Raw genomic sequence first — 23,546 nt, 5'->3', positions numbered from 1 at the left:
TCTTTATCTGAACATAATGAAGTCGTGAACTCTGACCCAGACCACGAACCTAAGCTGTGCTCTGACCTCTAAACAGCAGCTTAATGAGGCGAAGTCCACAGAAGCTGTGAGAACAGTTTTAGAAAAAGGGGATTTTTCATAAGATTTGTAAAGAAAGTGAAAATATAGACTGTTTTTTAAAAAGAAACTAGACGAAGAAATAAGGAATTGTTTAATATATAAGACCACAGCTGTTAAGATTGGCTTTAGCTTCTTTTAAAGAGAACCCCTGTAACCCCTGGTCAGCTTCTCTTTCCAGCGCTGTGTGAATAAAACTCTCTGGACTCGAAGTGGGTAGAGCTCAGGCGTGATTTATTCCCCTGCAATAACATGGGACATGAATAACCATGGGTTTCAGCAACAGGATTCCGCCCAAACACAGCGAAAGCTTCATTGCTACTAACTATAGGCTTATGATCGTATAGTGGAACTCTTAGTTTTCCCAAATAAATAAAAACAAATATTGATTGAAAAATAAAATGGCAACAATACTTATCACGGAAAATAAAATAGAAACATTACTGCGTTGTGGTTTAGATAACAAAAGAAAAATTAATTCACTTAAATGCACATTCATGTAAATATAAATAAACCAAAGCCAAAATTCCCTTTTACGTACAATAGTAAATGGAACAATGCTGCCATCTACTGGGCAAACTTAATAAGCAATATGTCTTAAACAGAATTAGCCTGCAGCTCAACCATATACATGTTTCAAAGTACACATACCTGCAATAACATGGGACATGAATAACCATGGGTTTCAGCAACAGGATTCCGCCCAAACTATTGAGAGAAGTTTCAAAATTATTAGACACGACAGCCTCCTCTAGCTGTTAGCCGCTAGCTCCACGTGTCCATTTTTCTTACCGTCTAATCTTAACCGGGTCACGGTTGTGGTATCTTAACCCAGCTCAGCCCGTCTGCTAGTACCCCCTTACCTGCACCTACGGCCACACCTTTCCATGCTGTGTCATCTACATCTGCTGTTGATGCTGCGCCGGTGCAATTTGTGTCCCACAGGAAGCTTAAGGACCCACCATGCTTTAGAGGGGATGGTTCTGATCTCATTTCTGTGAGAGAGTGGGAGGATCTGATGAGAGCCTTTATAAAGCTGGGGAGTCTGAGACCCGAAGAACAGGCTGAGGAGATTCTTGTTCATTTGAGAGGCAAGGCTAAGGATGTGGTCCAGGTTGGCATTAGAAACAGTGTCGTAGATGTCACACGTGATCCTGAGGCTATTTTTGGAATCCTGAGGAGACACTTTGACTCTGCTCAGTGCTCACCTCTTCCACTGGCAGACTTCTACACCACTCTCCCAGAGAAAGGCGAAAGTGCATTCGATTACTGGCTTAGGCTGCACCGTGCTGTTGATCTTGCTGTTGAGCGCCTGAAGGAACGAGGACAGGCATTGGGTAGCCCCAGCACTGAGGTCACCCGAATGTTCATCAAAAACTGTCCCTCCCCTGAGCTTGCCATGATCTTTAGATCAAAGACAATTGATAAATGGACAGCCAATGAGGTCCAGGAAATCCTGTGTGAGTCCCACTCTGGAGGAACGTTGAACTCAAGCAGCACGACGGCCGAGAGAGTTGCAGTGAATACGCAGCAGATATCAACAGCGTTGCCTGTCCAGCCAACAGAGAAGCACATTCAGCCACAGTCGACAGATTCAGCTGCTTTGGAGCGGCTCATAGGCATGCTTGAGAAGGTTCTTCTGCAAAGATCCTTTCAGCCTGGTTTGACCACACGGCCTAACTCCAGACGTTCCAGGATTGAGGGCCTACATGATAAGCCCTGCTCCGTCTGTCATGATATGTCGCACACAGCTTTCATGCACTGCCGAGATCACAAACTCTGTTTTCTGTGCCACTCACCTGACCACACCAGGCGTGCCTGTCCTGGATCCTCGTCGTCTTCTGCCCCTCGACGGTCGGAAAACTAGTTGATCCACATTTGAGGGAGGGAAGTGTGGATCATCTGAGTGACTCTCCCACTTGCGACAGCGATGACCTGGGATCCATGTATGAATCTCTGTGCTCCACTTCGCCACCTGGTACGACAGTTGTCTTCCAAATGACGCAAAGAATTAAGAAATCTGACAGTTTGTTTTATACGACTGTGGGGACTGTGGGCGGAGTTTCACTGAGAGCCATGATCGACAGTGGCTCTATGTCGTGCTCTATTAGTGAGGCTACTGCTACGCGGCTTTTACAGTCCTGCCCTGATCTGAAGCTCGAACCAGCTAATGACATTGTTGTTGTTGGTGCTGGGGGCCACCAGTTCCAACCTAAAGCAGTTTGTGATTTGGAAGTGACTCTTTATGGTTTCAAGCTGCTCATCCCCACGCTGGTTATTCCAGGCCAAAGTGACGACATGATTATTGGCAGTAACGCTATTAAGTCGTTGATTCATGTAATGAAGAATACGGATGAGTATTGGAGGCTTGTATCTATTTCAGGTGATGTCACCAATGATGACTGTAGACAGTTTTTATCCATGCTTTCCAATGTTGAGCGTTGGCGAGGAGGGGCGGTGCCTGATAAGATTGGCACAGTGAAGTTGAGACAGCGTGTTACGCTGGAACCCCTTCAGGAACACCTTGTGTGGGGTAAATTACCTCCCTCTTCACCTCTATCAGCAGGCTGCACTGTTATTGTTGAGCCTACACAGTCACGGTGTAGACCCAGAGACATCCTGGTTGGCCGCTCCGTCTCATCATTGTGGGGTGACAAATGGGTTCCTCTCAAGGTGATTAACCCCAGCAACAAGCGTGTGATTCTGAGGAAGAACTGTAAAATCGCTGATGTCTACCTCTGTGTCGCAGTTGAAGAGCTGTCTCCCCCTGAAAAGATCATGTCTAACAGCCACTCTTTTGAACAGGGTTCTGTTCCCATAAGGTCTGTTGAACAAAGGAAGGAACTCTTGCACAGACTAGGACTACAAGACTTGGACTTAGACAGTTGTGAGGTGTCTGACAGATGGAAAGATCAGCTTCTGCAGCTTGTGGAAAAGTATGAGTCTATCTTTTCTAAGGATAAAATGGACTGTGGAGAAGCTACCGATTTTGTCCACAAAATACACCTTGTGGATGAGAAGCCTTTTCGTTTGCCTTATCGCAGAGTACCGCCGAGTCAGTATGAGAAGCTAAGAACTGCTCTGAATGAGATGGAAGAAAGGGACATAATCCGGAAGTCGAACAGTGAGTATGCATCGCCGCTGGTCTTGGTGTGGAAGAAGGATGGCAGCCTGCGCATTTGCACTGATTTCAGATGGCTCAATGCAAAGACTGTTAAAGACGCGCACCCGCTGCCACACCAAGCCGACGCCCTGGCTGCTCTCAGTGGAAATGTTCTCTTTTCAACAATGGATTTGACCTCTGGATTTTACAATGTGCCTCTCTACGAGCCTCACAAGAAATACACAGCATTCTCCTCGCCCTTTGGTCTCCATGAGTACAACCGGATGCCTCAGGGCCTGTCGAACAGTCCGGCGACATTCATGAGAATGATGATGTCGATCTTTGGTGACGAGAATTTCAGCAGCTTGCTTTGTTACTTGGACGACTTGATGGTGTTTGCGCCTGACGAGGCAACTGCCCTTCAGCGTCTTGAGATGGTCTTCTCTCGGTTGAGGAGTCACAACCTTAAGCTGGCCCCTAAGAAATGCCATCTTCTTAAGAGGTCAGTTAGATTTCTTGGACATGTCATTTGTGCGGATGGTGTGAGAACTGATCCGGACAAGGTTAACACCATTACCAACATCAGGGAAGAACAGCTTATGGAGAGCGATGGTGTGACTCCCTCCCAGAAGAAGATCCGGTCCTTCTTAGGAATGATCCTCTATTACCAACATTTCATCCCTGATTGTTCTGCGAAGGCCAAGCCCTTGTTCAGGTTACTTTCGGGACGACAGGCAATTCCCCATGGGAGGAAAGGAAAGAAGCTCAGGAAGCAACCCTCTGCCAAACCATCTCTGACACCAAGTGACTGGACATCAGCATGTCGCACATCATTTCAAACGCTCAAGATGGAACTAGTTAATGTTGTCACCCTGGCTCATCCCAACTTTAGTGAGCCTTTCATCCTGGCGGTTGATGCCTCCTTTGATGGCATCGGGGCAGTACTCTCACAGGTTTCTCCTGGCGAGACAGTGGCTCGACCTGTTGCCTTTGCCAGCAAGACATTGTCACGGTCTCAGATGAACTACCCAGCGCACAGACTAGAGTTCTTGGCGCTTAAATGGGCCGTGTGTGACAAGTTCAGCCACTGGCTGAAAGGAAGGCACTTCACTGCTTGGACAGACAATAACCCCTTGTCCTACATCTTGACAAAGCCACGTTTAGATGCTTGTGAGCAGAGATGGGTGGCGAAGCTCGCGGCATATGATTTTGATCTAAAGTATGTGCCAGGGGTTAGAAATACAGTTGCTGATGCTTTGAGCCGTGAACCATTTGTCGAGTCATGTATTGGTCATCGTTTGCTGAAAGAACCTTATGTTGCCCTGCTAGATGAGGTCAACGGGGTTGTGAGAGGTACTGTGCAGGATGCTTTTCGGCTGACTAACAACTGCCACATTGTTCAAGACACAGAGCCAGACTCACCAGACTCTGTTTCTGAGTGCGACCTTCAGAGCGAGAGGGGTTCGATCGATGCTGATGAGGTGTCAGCTGTGCTGAGTGCGCAGTGTGACCATGGTTTGACCAATGTCAACCCACCTTTATCACAGCTCCCTGAGGTGGACCCGGTCGTTCCTCTTCCCCAAAGCCAGCTCTCGAGCCTTCAGCAACAAGATCAGGCAATAAACAGAGTCCTTTTCTATGTGCGAAGAAAAAGGAAGGCTACGAGGCGAGAAGCAGCTTCAGAACCAGGTGGTGTTGGTGGACTTCTCAGGCAGTGGAAGAAGCTTAAAGTACAGAACGGCATCCTGTACAGGGTGATAAGGCATCACCGCTTGAGTAGAAAGATTTTTCAGTTTGTTGTTCCTGATAGCCTGAAGGTTCAAGTCCTCCTCAGCCTTCATGATAATGCAGGCCATCAGGGCCAGGCACGAACACTTTCCCTCGCCCGTGAGAGGTTTTTCTGGGTCGGGATGGAGAGAGACATAACCAACCATGTTCGACAGTGTGAGAGATGTGTGGTTGGAAAAACACCTGAACCTCATGCCTGTGCACCACTAGAGAACATCCAGACGTCAGAGCCGATGGAGCTAGTGTGCATAGACTTTTGGACTGCTGAGCTCAGCGATAATAAGAAAGTGGATGTCCTGGTCGTAACCGATCATTTCTCCAAGATGGCACATGCCTTCCCCTGCCGAAACCAGTCTGCAAAACATGTCGCACGCAGGTTGTGGGATGATTTCTTTTGTGTTTATGGCTTTCCCAAGAGGATTCATTCGGATCAGGGATCAAACTTTGAGAGCAGACTGTTGAAGGACCTCTTAGAGATGGCAGGTGTGCAGAAATCGCATACTACGCCATATCATCCTATGGGCAATGGGGTCACTGAACGGTTCAACAGGACACTTGGGAATATGCTGAGGACTCTCCCTTCTACAGCCAAGGCTAGGTGGCCTCAGATGTTACGCACTCTCACGTTCTGCTACAATTGCACAGTGCATGAGACGACTGGTTTGGCCCCCTTTTATGTCATGTTTGGGCGAGTCCCACGCCTCCCTGTTGACATGATGTTCCAACATGTGCTGCAAAATGATGATGTGATCAGCCACCATGAGTTTGTCTCACGGTTGCGGAAAGACCTGTTTGATGCCTCACAGATTGCCCAGAACCACGCTTTTCACGAGCAAGCGCGCCATGCCAGACTCTACAACCGCAAAGTCAAAGGCTCACCTCTGGCTGTAGGTGATAGAGTGTTGTTGGCCAATCGTGGTGAAAGGGGAAAAAGAAAGTTAGCCGACAAGTGGGATCCCACGCCTTATGATGTTGTGTCAGTTAGGTCTGGGATCAATGTGTACAGGATAAGAGAGAGCCACACAGGCAAGGAAAGAGTTGTACACAGGAACCTCCTTCTCCCTGTTAACTTCCTGGGCTTAGGTGTGGAAGGGAGTCTGGCCTCCCGTGCTGACTTGGACGGAGGGAACCCGAACAGTGGAGATGACCAAGGGTCTGTGAGGTCAACACAGATGGATCATCATGACAGGACACTGGACTGGCTGCTGAAAACGCCAGAGATACAGGGTCTCGCTAATGAGCCGGTGGAAGTTGAAGGTTCCCTCGACGTGGGACACCATTCTCTCTGCGTTGTGGACCCCAGCAGTGGCTCTATCGCAGCGGAGGACCCACCCCCTGAAGTTAATGCTGAAGTGTTTGAAAACTCCATTAGTGAATTCCCCTTGCCTGCTCCCGTGATCAGTGATGCTGCTCTCCGTCAAGGCTCTGAACCTGTTGCCGTGGCTCCTGTGGTTCCCATGGCTGATGTTGACTTAGATCTTGCTATTTGCACACAGCCTCAGACTATTCAGGCGGGCATGGATGGGCTAGCTATCACTAGGTATGGGAGAAGTGTTAGGCCTCCCAAGAGACTGATTTGTGAGATGGCAGCGCAGAAAGTTGAGGAAACTTCTTCTGTTTCAGGGTCAGTTTTTGCATTTCTGACTAGTATGTTTTAGCTCTGAGGGAATTGACTTGGTTTCATGTATCTTTCGACTTATTTTTTTGTGTGGTCCAGGATGTGATTTGGAGTATTATTTCGGGTGCTCTTATATGTGATGTTAAGGAGGTGTAGATGGCATCTTCTCTAGTCTGTTGAAGGTATTGGGCTTGGTACCACCCAATGTCTCGACACTTTTATATAAAAGGATTCTGTATCGACAATGATTAATATTAGTGTATCGATTTTACCCCGAAGCACCTGCTGTTCATAGTTCTTTTGTTTCTGGCCCTTGATACTCCCTTGAACTGGTTTGGAGTTTAACAGAATTTAAGGGGGGTGTATGTAACGATGTAAAAGAATGGATATGGTTTTGTTGTTGTTAAATTCCTGTTAAACTTGGGATCGCAACCATGGGTTTATTTTGGAACTTTTATTTTGAAAATCCGCAGCGGAAGTCTGCTACTGGTAAACGGGCTACCCCCTAAGCCTATCGTTAGTAGCAATGAAGCTTTCGCTGTGGTAAGTTCCTCTCCGTCCGCTCTCACAGAGCATGAGTTTAAAACATATTTGAAAATCCTCATTGAAGCTAATATGACAGTGCACTAACTGCATGAACTGCCCATACGGTAGTATTTGAGTAGATTTCAGGTTTATGACCGTGTTTTGCAGTTAATAGATTAGACGGTAAGAAAAATGGACACGTGGAGCTAGCGGCTAACAGCTAGAGGAGGCTGTCGTGTCTAATAATTTTGAAACTTCTCTCAATAGTTTGGGCGGAATCCTGTTGCTGAAACCCATGGTTATTCATGTCCCATGTTATTGCAGGTATGTGTACTTTGAAACATGTATATGGTTGAGCTGCAGGCTAATTCTGTTTAAGACATATTGCTTATTAAGTTTGCCCAGTAGATGGCAGCATTGTTCCATTTACTATTGTACGTAAAAGGGAATTTTGGCTTTGGTTTATTTATATTTACATGAATGTGCATTTAAGTGAATTAATTTTTCTTTTGTTATCTAAACCACAACGCAGTAATGTTTCTATTTTATTTTCCGTGATAAGTATTGTTGCCATTTTATTTTTCAATCAATATTTGTTTTTATTTATTTGGGAAAACTAAGAGTTCCACTATACGATCATAAGCCTATAGTTAGTAGCAATGAAGCTTTCGCTGTGTTTGGGCGGAATCCTGTTGCTGAAACCCATGGTTATTCATGTCCCATGTTATTGCAGGGGAATAAATCACGCCTGAGCTCTACCCACTTCGAGTCCAGAGAGTTTTATTCACACAGCGCTGGAAAGAGAAGCTGACCAGGGGTTACACAAGGATAGTGGAACTGCAGCCCTGCAGCAGTATATTAATGACTAACCTCATGTTGTGGATGGATTATCTCAGTTGTTCTGACTGAAGTTTGGTCCGTTTACAGCATCCTGCCGTGCGATTACATTTGTCTCTAACCATTAGTGATGCTCGAATCATGAACGAATCGTTCAATACTCGAGAATCACTTTACTGACTCATGAATCATGATTCACAAGCCCAACTGACTCACTGACTCATCCCTGTTGCTGTTAGCAGCAATGTATCTAGCTTATAATTAAAATTATGGAGAAAAACACAACATCCAGTATCTTAACAAAAAAATTTCTGCTCTGAACTGGAAGAAAAAAACGTGAGTAGAAGCTCACATCAAGAAAATAGCTCCTCGGTTCACAGTAGCATCGCTCTGCTAACATGCTAACAGCACATTTGAGCTACTCACCCCCTTCCCTCCTGTGCTGAATCATAGAGCGAACGAATCACTCACTCACACAGTAAAAAGAATCAAATTTACCATCACTACTAACCATCAGGAACCATCACGTTGACTTTTATCGAGTGGAAGAAAGTTAGCATCATCCTCCAGCTTCAGTGTTTATGCTAACATAGCTGTGTCGCTAGCGATCACGTAGCACATCAAATTTAATAAATTCTGTTTTCATTGTCTGGATGTTAAACCTGGTAAAGCAGCCACGCTATCATTGTATTACAGATGAAAGTGCAGTTTGTAGCTCAGTGATGCAGCAGAGTTTGGACCCGGAAACAGTTAATGACGTCAGACACACAGACCGGATGGGCTTATTATTAGTTACTAATCACTCTAATAGGAGTGTTGATGCTATCATTAGTATTTTTCTTTCCTTCTTTTTTGTCTCCTTTTGTGAGATACTGAACCCCAATTTGCTCTGTTGTGTTCATCAGAGTGTGACTGTCAGACAGAAAGTATTTAGGTGTAGAAAAAACCTTATGTGAATGAGGCGCGTTTTATTTGACTGATCCCGTAGAGTAGAAACTGCTGTATAACCACAGATTAATCCGTGATGTAGTGAGTCCACGAAAGGTACACATCTGTGTGGTTACACAATGCCTGAGCTGACGGGGTGAGAGGCTGTGTTTTTAAGCCCCGACTCTTTAATTAAGCTTGTTTTCCAAACAGGTGTTTTTGTTCAGAAAGCAAAAACCTGTTTGTTAAAATGTGAAGTTTTATAACCGAGACTGTTTTAGGAAGTAAGGACATTAATACAACGGATTCTTAGACGTTTTTCAAGTTTTGAAAAGTGAGAAGTGTCATCATCTGACTTTTACAGCATAGTGAGGAGAGTATTTGAATGACACACAGTTTCAACTTTTCCCCCAACCTTCGAAAAACGTTGTCGCAGCGCTGAGATCAAACCCAGATCTCAGCTGTTTTCATCAATGTTCAGCTCTTTAATCCAGCCAAGGTTTGACACTTATGGTTTTGGCGTGGGCCAAACTGAAAAGAGTCAAACAACTCCTGTGCACGGGAGGCCAAAGAAACGCCGCACTTACTGGGCTGCTGTTGCTCGGCCTACTTTTTCATTTGGATTTCAGAGGTTTTCAGGCTGTGAGCGAGGAGCAGAGACAGAAGAGTCATACGCTGCACATCAGATCCAACGATATCATCTGTATCGTTACATCTGATGTGCAAACTCATTTAGAAATCAGAGCACTGAGAGTCTTCATGTTTTTATACTTCAGTGACGGCTCAGATGAAACGATTAAAAGCTAATTCTGCGGATTCAGTCTTCAAATTGTAAAGAAATGAAAGGCTACAAAAGCAGCGGGTAATGGCCCCGAACAGCCGAGCTGCAGACAGAAATGACCGATAATCACCTGAGGCTGCAATTACCAGATAACGTCTCTCTGTTCAGTCTGCTTTCATGGCTGTACTGGACCTCCATGGGATGAAATATAATATAAGTCTCTTTTATTTATGCAGCTTCAAATCACGGATGCATGTCAGAAGCTTAAAGCCAGAGACTGATGACTTAAGGAAAAGTTAAAGCTCCCGAAGCAACAAGACAGCAAAGTTTTACCTCTAAAGAATAAAACTTGTGTCAGCCAGAATTTATTATCCCAAATCCCTTTAAATCCAAGCAGATCACAGCTTTCTTTGTAAAGAAGGAAGCAGAGTGTTTGATGATGAAAAGTTTTGGAGTGGAGGATCCCGTTAAGGAGCCAGGACAAGGAAGTCACTGCTTCAGGAGGAACCGTGAGACGCCAGCTCGTGTTTCCCTCACAGGTTCATTCACAGCTTTGCTTCGGTGTTTTCCACACGTTTGCTCCCGAGCTCCGTAATCGAAGGCTTCCCGCTGCGTTCACCGTCCCGCTGTGCTGCAAACACACGTTTATCAGTACAGGGGGGCTCCATCATTTAGAAGACCACGCCACAATTCTCCACAGGACACTTCTGATTATGCTGCACTCTGAAGTCAAATGAAAAAGCAGCAGGACGATCACGTTGAAAGGAGCTGTTGCCTCTGTCATATGTTCTGTACGTCACGCATGTTGCCAACAGCCTGGAGGGCAGAGCACGCTGTATTCTGCTTCTACGTTCAGCTCAGATCCTTCAGTGATGTGCACCAAGATGTTGGAGATCTTCTACCAGTCGCCAGAGGTGCCAGCAGGGTCAAGGCTGGAACGATTCAATCATTGGTCAGTCAGTCAGTGAGGGTCAGGACTGAACACACTGCTGTCCATCGTGGAGAACCCATCGTGGAGAACCCACCTGAGGAACGCTGCAGGAGATGATGCTGTTCTCTCTGCAGGTGAACACTCCTGTCAGGATAGACTCCACACATTTCTGGATCGCCCTTCATGCTGCTGTCTCTTCAGGTTTACACTCTATATATTTTTATTAATGCCGCTTGCACTACCACTCTTTCTCTCTTGCACAATCTCAGTGCACGCTACATCGTCTACACAGTTCAGCATGAGTCTGATTTTTATCACTGCTATACATAAAAATTTGCACTACTGCATTATTAGTCTTTCACTTTACTATTAACAGTGTTGATTTTGTGAATTATACTATTTTATTCTGTATGCTGCTGTGGAAACAGTAACTTCTTCTTCAGACCAGCACAGTATCAGAGAATCAGTACAGACGGTGCTGCATCGTTGGACCCAGACAGACTATTTATTACTGCTGCCACTGTGACACCCTGTGACACCCTGTGATAATGTGTTTAAACATGTTTCAGCCCTACAAACCACAGCTTCTAACTGTGACTGCTGCAGTGAATGACAGCCTGGTCAGGGTTAGGTTTTCACTCAGTCGTGTGGTTGTTTCTCTCATGAACCATGACCGAGGACTTTCTAACTGCAGGGACTCACAACAAGTTTAAATAAGAAGCCACAGATATTCTGATGTCCGTGATCAGGCAACAGGCACGTGCAGAGGGGGGGGGTAGAGGGGCTTGAGCACCCGCCCCTTTCCTGATGGGTGCCCAAAGTGCCCTTTTGTTGAGGTAACTTTTTAAAAAAAAATTATTATTATTTTTTATGTGTGTGTGCGTGCGGAGTCCTTTCTGTGCCCCTCAACAATAATATTTAACTATTAATCACAGTTTTGCTAAATAAAAGGATCTGGCTTGCATCAGTCACATGATCACATTTAACCAATGATCGCCCTTGACGGCAGAACGCGCTGGTTACGAGCCGGGAACGAGCTCACAAAGAGCACGCGCATTTTTAGCGGTCCGGAGCTGCAGGAGAAACACAAGTTAACTCAGAGACACAGACTGATGCGACACAACCAGTAAGTAGGTGTACAGCGTACACTGTAGTGTGTAGCACCCAGGAGTATCAGCTTATTACGTACACGTTGGACTGACGAACTGAAACAAACGAGCGTGCTGTGTGTGCAACAGCGCGACAAACATTACCTGTCCTTTTATTAACTGCACAGGTAGTGCTGGTCATAGCTGCTGGCTACCTGTGTAAGGCTGTCATGGGTCTGTAGCTCTGTCACCGTTTTAGGGAACATATTTCGTTTTAAAGTAAGTTTCCTGCCTTTCTGGAGGGATTATATTTCACTAAAAAACGATCTAATATGCATGTCTACATAATAATTATTATAATTATAATATATTTAAAAACACAAGCTGTATTTTAAAGAACATACATTAAGAAGCAGATTATATTAGATTTATATTTTAAATAAGACAAAAGTTGGATGTTACAGCAGTAAAATGATTGTATCTCTACAGTTTAAACATGTAATAAGCTTTGCCCTGCACAGAGTGGATAGTGAAACAAATGCAATCATCATAAATACATTATTTCATATTTATTACTTCCCCCTCCTCTTTGCTTTATTATTGTAGCTCTAGTAATAAATAATAATGTAAGGATTCTGGATCAGCACCATGATGCCCATAGTATATACAGTATTCAGAAGAAGGTCTAAAGTGTCACTGTGTGTGCATGTGTGTGTTTTATGTATATAGATTTTTTTAAATTATTACTCATGATATAACATTGTCCAGACATGCCTGGTAAGGACATGAGGAGGAAACAGCAGAGCTGTGTGAGGCTACTAAAGGCAGGGCTATAACATTTTTCTGTCATCATTTTATTATAGATTAAGTGCTGGAGTTGTTAGGTGTGGATAATTAGATTATAGTTTATTGCAATAGCAAGTTGTGCCTTGTTCTCAGATAGACAGCAAGTGGAGAGTGATATATGAAATGATGGGATGGAAGGAAGAAGAGAAGCAAAGAGTGATTCACAGGCAGAGCCTAATTTATTTCTCACAGTTTTTTGTGTCCTTATGGTTCCAAGCGCTGTCACCAATCTTTGCATTTTGTTATTATCTCATGACACTTGTTTAATCAGCTACCATCTCTCCTGTGGACTTTTTAATGTCTACAGTCTCAGATCAACACAGCCCTGCCCTTCCCATATTAGATTCTTGATGAATGTGTGTTGTTATTCAGCCTGGTTCAATGTGCCCCTTTTTAACTTTGGGCACCCGCCCCTTTAAACCTCTCTGCACGGCCCTGTCAGGCAAGTGGGGAGTCTCAGTATGGTCTGAATCTTTGTCATTGCTCTTTTATTTACTTGATGGTAGTTTTCACCAGTGTTGGGTAAGTTACTTTAAAATAGTAACTTAGTTACATTACTAGTTACTTCTCTCAAAAGTAACTCAGTTACTTCAAGTTACTCGTTACTTTCAAAGTAACTAGTTACTAGGGAAAGTAACTTTGGTTTTACTCATAATTCTCTTGTTAATGTGTTTCTTCCATAACTTTGCCAGTCTTCTAGCTTGCTTACTTGCCACAGTGCACTGTGCCACCTACCAACAGAAAGAAAAAGATAATGTGCACATTTCCACGAGAGAAATCCCACGCCTGGACCGTCATTGACTGCTGCCATGATTCTAGCCTACGTCACAGCGTCATGTGCGCCTTTTACATCCAACACAAAAACTGCAGTCGTGGTGCTTTCGATTGTACTCAGAACTCGGAAATTCTGCCTTCTGAATAGGAAGATGTAGGTAACAGCAGACTGCAGGTGAGCTGCATACAGGGCTGGACTGGGACAGAAAATTGGCCCGGACATTTTGACTAGAGACCGGCCCACCATTATAGGAAAAATCATAAAGCCTTTGAATGAAAACAAACACTGTTGTGACAGTGATGTACACTGTTCTGATGGTATATATGCATCAATCTATCAATCGTTTGTTGTAAGACTCAGATAATTATTTTTTAAAAGTGAGACATTTTAAATGAGAATAAGAAAGAAAAGTATTTCTTTGTGCCCCCCTCTCCCTGTTAATGCCCTACCTGCCCCCCTGGCCACACTTTGCTAGACCCGCCCCTGCACAGTTACCAGCTGTCAGCTACTTAGAAAAGGATCCTGGTGTTATTTGTCTCTCAGAAACAGTTCATAACTTCAACTCATCCATGTCACCTAAAAGGTAAACCTGTTTCTCCATCACTGTTCAGCTCTGATGATCCAGTAAGGTCATCTCCTGGTTTCATCTTCATGTTTCCCTCTCACCACATAACCAAACCATATCATGACCAGCAGCTTTACAGCTGTGGCTCCAGCAAACATCAGCTGATACTAGAAATTAATATTAAATAAATTCTAACAACAGCTGATCAAGCTTTAACGTGCTGCTGTTGTTTAGCGCGACATCCGCTGGTTTCCTCTTTCTGGCGCAAAGTGGGCGATAAACAAACAAGAGAGACGATCAGCTGATCATTGATCAGTTTCATGACTGAAGTAGAAACGGGAGAGGGAGGGGAGAGAATGAGAGAAGAAGAGGCAGCTGTGCAGCAAAGACACAGAATAACTCCAGCTTTGTGTCTTTTTCATTGTTGCTGAATTACGGGACAAACTGTTCCTTTTCACCTCAATAAGAAACGCGTAATATTTCCTCTGAATACCAGACGGGACGGCTGGCAACTCTAATAACTTATGAACAAAATAAAGTTCAACAACATTAACTTCATAGCACCACCCAGCTGTATAGAAACTCCGTCATGCTAGCTAGCACGCAGTACGGAAAAAGTCAGAATAACGAAAATAAACTCCACCTACACTTGGTTCATATCTGACCCAGAGAGACTGCAGGTCATAACTTCTTACCTGAAGTTCAGTTCACACTTGGACCGGCGGCCGCCTCGGGTCTCTTTTCCTGCTGGCCTCCACCACTTGCTAATGTTACTGAATCTGTGGAAGCTCCGCGATGCCACCACACGAAGTAACGAGTAACGAGCCTATCTAAATCCCAGTAACGACTAACGCGTTCCTGATTTTGGCATAATAACTAGTTACCGTGCTCGTTACCACAATGATAACGTAGTTACTGTAACGCGTTACTTAATAACGCGTTAGTCCCAACACTGGTTTTCACTCTGTGATTTTATGAATAATGTTAGGCACACGCTGTCCTGGGTCGCTGATCCAGTGCTTTGTGTTCTGGTGTTTCCAGAGTGACTCCTAGTTCAGTTTTCCATAGTGGCTCTGGTTTCGTCCCCTTACTGTTTTGCTTGTGTGTTGTCGGCAGTGTTTCCTGTTTGTCAGTCTTGTTGTCATGTCCCGTCCATTATTCGTCTCAGTGTTCGGTCTTTAGCACAAGTTCATGTCTTGTCTCTGCAGTGCTGCGTTTGGGTCCAACCTCTGCTGGCACACAGCTGGACCCTCACACCGACATCAGATTATGGACACTGAGAGTTAATTTCTGGGTTTTTGTTTGCAGTGTAAATTATTTCAACATGCACCACTAAAAATCTGGGGCATGTTTTTACCTTCATCAGGGGTAAAACTTATTTACCAAATCACAGCTTGTGGTTTTGTAGAGCAACTTGCTATTTGTCCATGTTAGCTTAGTGTTAGCCATCATCAGCCAGAATAAAGATGGCTGAGGCTCATTTGTCATTTAAACCCAAAAGTCTTTCTGATGTTTACTGTAGTTTTTTACGATGGCTTCATTCACTACAACAAGCCTTTTTTGGCTGCAGCTGTTTATCTGATAACTCTGACAAACTGCTTTATTCACAGCAGCTCGCTGTGTGCTCTTTGCTGTTGTCTCTGACTCTGTGAAGGACTGATTCAGTCCAATCAGACTGTTAGAGGCAGCCAGAGAGTCGGGGAAGGATCTTGATACAATATTGGCAACAAAAAGTGTTTGATAGCTGCGAAAAGCAGCAAAGACAACATTTAATTTCATCTTGGTGCAGCTTTTTGCTCCGACAGCTAAACTAATGAAATGTGACAACTGAGCTTCATATGTGAATGTCAGGATGTAAGAGCAGCTGATTAATGGCTGTGAGCATAATTGCTCTGAAATGAGATGTGATGAATTATCCCCAGTGTGTGTTTGTCACACACGCAGATATAAACACAGACCTGAGCGTCTTCCTGTGCATGTCTTCCTCTGTGATGCCGACATAAGTGAGCGTTTCATTCCACACTGGATTCAGGGAGTTACGGATCGTCCTCGTTTTCAGCTTATTGGCCTGAAGGACACACACACACAGATATTAGTAATTACTAACACAGTTTGACATTTCATTTCAGCAGCTCTGCACAGAAGTTCAAACAGTGCAGAAAATGTGTTTAAACCTTTTTAAGCTCAGGTATGAATCTCATTAAAGACTGAATTCGTGGCTGCGTCGCTTCAAGACAAAAGTCAAATAAAAATAAGATCCCATCAACAACAGGACGAAAGGAAAAACAGGTCAGAGAGAAGATTTTCTTTTTCACACCAGAGCCAAGATGGAGATAAACTTTAATGTTATTTGGGGACCCAGACAGTCATTGCTGTCTCCTCACAGCAATAAACTCAAGTTCACAAAGATTGCACAATTAATAAAGCAAAAATCAAAGCATCACTTCAGCGAAGGTGCCGGAAACCCGCCGAGAGACTTAACTAGCATCAGGATAAAAGTCAATCCGTCCTCAGTATTTTTACACATTGCTCGTGTCAGGAGGAGGATTTCGTTTCATGGCTTTGAAACGGCTTCTGAAAATCCTGAAATGAGCCGAAGCCAAAAATGTGCTTCCAGCACCACCACTGAACCGTGGACGCTACATTTCAGGCGCTCACAGGCGGCTTTACGTAAACACAGAGGCCACGAAACCAGAATAAAATCACTTTTTACATATTTCAGCTGACTGTATCATGTTCTTCTCATTTCCAGCTGCATATTTTTATTCTTAGAGCAGTTTTGCATCGTTGACTGCTCAAAGTGAAGCGCTCTCACACAAAATAACCTCCGTGGGAAACAAAACCTTGTGACACTTTTTTGAACATGATCAACTTTGTCAAACTGATGTCAGTTTGATTTTCTGAAGCATGGATATTAAAAGGTAACAGTCACGTGATTCCAGCCTCCTAACTTCCTGTAACTTCCTGTAACTTCCTGTCTTTGACACGACAGCGCTGAGTGTCCCCAACAGCTTCTGTAGTCTAACTGTTCATAATGGTAAATGAATAGTTATTAATAACTAAGCTCGACTTTTTGAACCTGAATAATCAGATTTGACCAATCAGACCACGAGGTCGACTTTTCTTCACGCTGAGGATGAATTTTATCCAAAAACAACATGTTTGGTGTTATTTGTTACACAGGAAGTTCAAAAACGTCCCACTTTGTCAGAACGCACTCGGTGTGACCCGACGGCCGCTCTGACCGCGTCTACAGCACGCCACCAGTCGGGCCTACAGTGGTGCATGTCTGCATGTCTGAGTTTGAAGCTTGAAGTGAAGCGCTGTGAATACTGTACTGATGCGCTGAACACTGACTTCATTATTAGAACCTGACCGTGTTTTATGTGAACGCCGTTGTAACGGCAAATATTTGAGAGGAAATAAGAAAAAGCAGAAAAATAAATCTGGTCGGTCTGTGGCTGTACGAGCAGAGTGGCACCTTTACCTCCGGCTCATCAAAATGCAGAGAGAAAATAACAATGAGTCAGTGACACCGATGTTACCCAAGCTGCTAAAAAAAACAAAAACTCAACTCGACCAAATCTGGTGTGAGAGAAATAAACAACATCCCCCATATGGAAAAGATAAATCTTATAAAGTTTGTATCTGTCTTGTGTGAAACTTGTATGAAAAGCATACAAGAGTGAAAACAGATATAAGATCCCTTAAAAATTATATAAATGAAACTTGTATGTTTTGGATACTTACTAAAACAATGTATGAAAGTAATGAGAAAGTGGCCACTTTCATGAGTAATCACATATAAGTTTTTACTATTTCTTTTCCATATGGGCCATTTTAAGCAGCAGGAAGTGACACAGAGGTCAGAGGGCGATGCTTCGTCCTCTTATTTGTTCAGTTACACTAGCTGTGCTGCGCACCTCTCTGTAGGTGTTTGCTCCGCCCACAAAGTTCCCGTTTTCATGTGTAGAAACACGTCCGTCGACTGTTCATTTTCTGCTGATGCTACTTCATCCTCACGCTGGAGAGAATTTCACTTGTTCCTTTATCCAGCAATGAAAACGAAACAAGCGCCGAGCAAACAGTTTGCACTTTGGTCAAACTAGTGACATGAAAGAAAACAATTTATAACACATAAGATTCTTTTTAGGAGTTTCTAACCTGCCCACAGTGGTTTAGACTCAAGCCCGTCTTTCATGATGAAGGCTGTCGTGTCCTTCAAAGGGTCCAGTTTGGCTTTACTGTGAAACTGTTCCAAACAAAATCTTTAATTCACGCTGATGTTCGTGTGGGATGAACTGTTGTAACAGAGTCATCATCTTTACTTACGTTACAGCACCTCTGTGTGGCTTCCCCTAACACAAAGTCGAACGTCAACAGCAACTTTGTTCTAGATAAGCAGATAGGGCTGCGCGATATGACCAAAACCTCATATCCCGATATCAGACATCTATCGTCCGATAACCATATAAATCACAAACATGTAACATTTTCTGTAAATTCTGTGAATCTCGGGCAGCTCGACTTGCTTGACGTGTTTCCAGCTGGGCGTCGTGTAGCTGGAGTCGAGTGTTTTAACCGATGCATGAAACGACACATTTTTAGACATAAGTTGTAACGGCGCCGTTTTCTTTGTATTTCTTACACGGCGTGCTGCGGGGAAAAGCTGTTCTAATGTTTGAGTCTAAGGTTTATTTTTTAGCACCCGGCGGCTCGTTTTTACTTCTCATCCGTAAATAATCTGCTCTTTCACATGATTCAGTTTATTTTGAAAAGTCTCAACAGGATCTTGAGCTTTATTGTGAAAGGTTTATGTGGAACATAAACAAGCGGACACGCGATGCTGTTATCGTCGTTGTTGCTAACGACAACGCATAAAAACAGGCGCTTGTCCGTCTGTAGTGTGGTTATATTAAATATAAGAGGAAGAGAGAACTTTATTAATATAGCCACTACAGTGACATCAGAACCATGAACAAATATTAATGTAAACAGTTTATTTTGAGACACCACAAAACAAACGATAGCGTGAAATGCAACGAAAGACGTTTTTATATCGTCATCAGATATATATGGTTATATCGAACAGTCCTATAAGCAGAAGTATGTGTAGCATCTGCAGGAAGGTTATTATCCCTTCAGCTGTTTCGTCAGGGCACTGATGTCTCCGTGTGCACATCTCTCCAAACACAGCAGGATCTAAAGGACGAGTAGTGTCTGATAGTCTGGGATGTTGAATTAGTCGGTACACTCAAATCTTGCCCTCGCCATGTTTCACTGGTATCACTGGTATAACCCTGTGGTATCGATCACAAAGAGGGCGACGAGCCGGCAGGTAGCAAAGTATGAAAGTGAAAGCATGAAATCTCAGAGATTAGTGCCGTGGTGAAGCAAGATGTCAGAGGAAAACAAGACAGAGGCAAAAACACCAGAGACACACGGTGAAAAATACTTTCAAAATAAAACAGGAAGTAAAGCATTTCTCATGAAGGTTTCTAACAGAGTGAAGTGATCTGGAGGCATCTGCAGTCATAACAACATTAAGATGACCTCCTTCACCTGAGGATACTCTGGAGCATCCTTACAAGCATCCTTCAGTTACTGCCACTAATGAGTCATCAGTCATTTTTGCCATCACCCACTGTGGAATGATGGGAGGTCAGCTGAGTGTTTCCTCTTTTTCTTTCCCTTCCTGAGAAGTGCTGTAGTGCTCCTCATCAAGCTCATGCTGGAAACATGAGGCACAGCCTGCAGGTCAGAAACACCTGAACACTCAGTGGGACTTTCTTCTTCTTTCAACTGGAGCTTTTGAGGTCCACACAGTCTGCCTCCATCCTGCCCAATCCCAGCGTCCCGCTCTGTCACACCAACCCTCTGTGGTTATAAACGGTCTCTCACCTTACAGGCTCCGGGCAGCAGGTGCAGTTTGACGTACGGGTCAGCTAAACCGTTGAAGTCCATCGGCTTCAGACCCTGCAGATAACAGAAGCAAGTGAGCATATCATTATTATTATTTGATGTTTCATTGCATCCAATCACGAAGATGGCGAGAGGAACGTCACGGCAGGTACAGCTATCCTCTACATGAACCGTGAGACTAACCCAGGAAAGGTTATAAAAACTATCATAATAATAAAGTTAAGAGAGGAAGTGAAATATGTCACCTGGAACGTATCATTAGAATAAATACAGAATCAGAACAGGAACCCAAAACCAAGAATTCCCACTTTACTATAAATCCAGCCGCTATAACCTGTGATTCCTGACATTTTCTCCACATCTTCTCCGGCTGTTCACATCTCAGGAGTATAAAAACTAAAAGAGGCGACAGGACAGATGATTTTTCCACACGGGCAGATGAAACACTTGATTTGAATCTCTTGACCTCATCAGTGGGAGCAGATCATCGTGACAAATTGCTCCTAAATCTCTTTCAACAGCTTTGACATTTGCAGTGCCGGCAGACGAAGCGATTTCTCCTTCTGTGCATATTCCCCTCCACCCCCACCCACAGCATTTTTAATGAGACCGAGGCACCACACAGAATCTGACCTTCCACATCTACCTGAAATACAATCCAGTGTCACAAGTGACAGCTATGATACCTCGAGTTTCAATTACATGTACTTTTGTTCATCAGTGTCAGACATCCAGTTTCATTTGAATGGTGTGAGCAGTTAGTTGGTTCAGCCACAGTCGTTCACGTGGACGCATGGCGTTTGTGTCTGACTCTCCTACAGCTTTGAGTTTGGGCTCCAGCAGCTGAAGCTGAAAAACCTGCAGTTCCTCTAATAATAATAATAATAATAATGGAGTGGATTTATATAGCGCTTTTCAAGGCACCCAAAGCGCTTTACAATACCACTATTCATTCACTCTCACATTCACACACTGGTGGAGGCAGCTACAGTTGTTGCCACAGCTGCTCTGGGGCAAATATTTAACCTTAGAATTGGTGGATTATTCTGCTGAACGTTTCTGGCAGCGGTTACCAGGCGTGTCTTTTATTTGCTGATGTTAAAGGTGTTAAAAAATTCTGAGCTTTCCCTCGTCCCTGCAGAAAGAAATGTGTGCACACAGCAGGGAGCGCCGAGTTAATCCACCTGCTCGAATCTGAAACTGCTCCTTCATCTGCTGCAGAAATGAGTCGATGCCAGGAGGGACATTCAAGTAGGTACTCAAATTAAGAAAACAGCAGAGGAAACAAAGGATACAGCAGGTGCTCAGATTATCTCCCATCCCTCACGAAATGAAGCAATTTCATTCTCACATGTGTTTCTATTAGTGTTGCACTGCAGAGCGAGAGCAGCGCCGACTGCATCAATGTCACGGTGATCTAAGAGGGAAGGAGAGGACTTTGCCTCTGTGCTCGAAGCGGCTCGTGTTGATCTCTGCTTCATTAAAATCTGAAGACTTTGCAGCTTCAGGACACAAACCATACATGACAGGAACAGCTTTGAGCTCCAACAACTTTCTGTCACCAGCTGTGGAGCACGAAGTGTGATTCAGTAATGGGACCAGATTCTTTTCATTTGTATTAAGTGTTCAGAATTCGACTGTAGTTCATTATGACCTAAAGTTAGCTTCCTCCGTGTACATTAAACAAAGCCTTCCAGCACGACAACCAGAAACGTGCGTTTGGTCATCACGTTGGTCTTGTGGTGAAGAACAACCTCCAGAAGACCAAAGTGACGGTTACTGATGGGCTTCAGCCCCACTGATGGTGAAAACACCATCAAACCTGGAGGAGCTTCAGAGATGCTCAGGACTGGTGAGGAGACGTGTGTGAGAACCGCTGCAGCTCGTAGCACAAAGGACGACCGTTAGCATCGTTCTCCTGGTTTTTGTTCCTGTGCAAAGTGAAATTATGGATGCATCCAAAATAAAACTGGGACGTTTGGAAATTTGTCGGGGAAACAGTTTGTGAGAGGTGCACTCGTGTCCTCATGTGTAACACGGGCAGAGAGCCGAGTAGAAAAAATGCCGTTTTTTGAATTTGCTGAAATCTGTTTCTGGTTCTTTGAAGCTAACTTTGGTGTGACTAATGAAAAGCTTTTTGTGAAATACAAACACTTTTGAGTTGTTTATTTAATGAGAACAAAGAGTTTATTCTCACTGTGAAATATAAAGCCAGCAGCCCGAGGGGACGAAACAAACCTGCTTCAAACAAACGGTCTCTGGACAGATAAACAAGGTAAAGGCAGGAGGTGAAGCGACTGCGCCATAATTCAGATCAAGCTGTCACAGCAGAGTCCAATTTAAGTGTCACAAACAACAAGAGGGAGACAAACGGAGACTGTAAAGAGACGACGGGCTGCAGTCAGAGCAGGTTCAGCTCCCCACACTCTGGATCTGTGCATGCACACTGAGACAGCGGTGCATGCAGCACACGCCAACATGCAGGGAGGAGAAATCTCTTTAATATATGCTGCGTTTGTGCAGGTTAGCAATGCTGAACAGCCTCAGCAGTGTGCGCACGGCGACAGCAAACAAACACGTCTCCATCATATTTGTGTTTGTAATGATGGGAGACGCCTCTCAGAGGTTCTCTGAGACAGACAAAAATAACCTTTCATTTCTTTCCTCCCTGAAAATAACTCTTTAGATCCACTTTTTTTATAAACACCTAAAACTTCATAGACATTTTTTGTTGATGTCTGAAGGCATCAAACACCGACCCATCACTTCCTGGACTCCACAGCCTACTGTGGTTTGCAAATCCCACTTTATAAAGCTTCATAGAGGGTGGAGTGTTATATCCCAGTAACATGCAAGTAAAATACTAGAATTCCACTCAGCACACCTGGAGCTCAGGCTTCTTGAACAGTTAGTACAATAACCTCGCAGCTGCCATATTACGGGTCAAATAATGTCATTATTATAATTTGAAGGCTCCAACAGCACAAACACAGACTGGAGGTCCAGGTCAGATGAAGCTAGCAGACAGCTACAGCCACCTGTGTCAGCTACAGAGGCCACGCCCCTAATAATGCAAACATGGAGCCAGGCTATAAAGTGTTGGAGCCTCTAGTGGACGTTAGAGGAACTGCAGATTTTGGTTCTTTAGCCCTGTAAAGCTGATGCTTGTTGATGTTTCAGTAAAATCAGCACCAAAAAGTTTCTGCTGGGACGTCTGCAGTAACTCCACTTCATCCTCACGGAGCTGCTGTTGGTCCATCTGCATTCTGAAAAAGGTGGTGTAGATTAGCAGCTGTCAGATCTTTAGGAACACCCCGCTCTGGATACATGGATCAAAGGTGGAGCTGTTGGATGGGGTGGTTTGGCCACACTGAGCGCAGTAGTTATCAGGAAGAGAATAAAATAGAGAATAAGAGTTTTAATAAATATTCCTGATTTTTCCCATCTTCTGCCACAAGCTGGACCCAGATAAGTTTGCTCCCTCTCTGTGGGCTCGTGCTGAGGGTGGGGATGTCTTTCAGCTTCAGCTCTCTCTTCATGACGTCTCAAGCCGAGAGTCTGAAATCACTGTCTTGGTGTAAGATGTGCGAAACCAGGAGTACCAGATGCTCGTAGCGATTGTGATTGATGGCTCGTTAGACAGAGCTGGATGATTCTTCTCTCACTCTCAGAAGGACCATAATTTACAAAATGCATTCAATGTTTTATTCAGACTTGTGACCG

The 23,546-nt window shown here is 44.1% G+C and overlaps 1 protein-coding gene across 1 annotated transcript in view; it reads right to left on the bottom strand.

Moving 5' to 3' along the window:
- Window positions 1–23,546, bottom strand: part of doc2a (double C2-like domains, alpha) — a 70,372-nt gene that overhangs the window by 25,604 nt on the left and 21,222 nt on the right. Inside the window, exons 4-5 of the mRNA XM_085455181.1 lie at window positions 19,803–19,877; window positions 15,860–15,969 (exon numbers count right to left, since the gene is read on the bottom strand). Coding sequence (XP_085311307.1) covers window positions 15,860–15,969; window positions 19,803–19,877 — 185 coding nt within the window. The remainder of the gene's footprint in view (window positions 1–15,859; window positions 15,970–19,802; window positions 19,878–23,546) is intronic.

This window comes from Copadichromis virginalis, linkage group LG4, assembly GCF_057382275.1.
Source record: "Copadichromis virginalis isolate Kocher_CV1m ecotype Utaka linkage group LG4, C_Virginalis_male_GT1.1, whole genome shotgun sequence".
Taxonomy (NCBI): domain Eukaryota; kingdom Metazoa; phylum Chordata; class Actinopteri; order Cichliformes; family Cichlidae; genus Copadichromis; species Copadichromis virginalis.
This window is presented reverse-complemented; position numbering and strand designations above follow the sequence as displayed.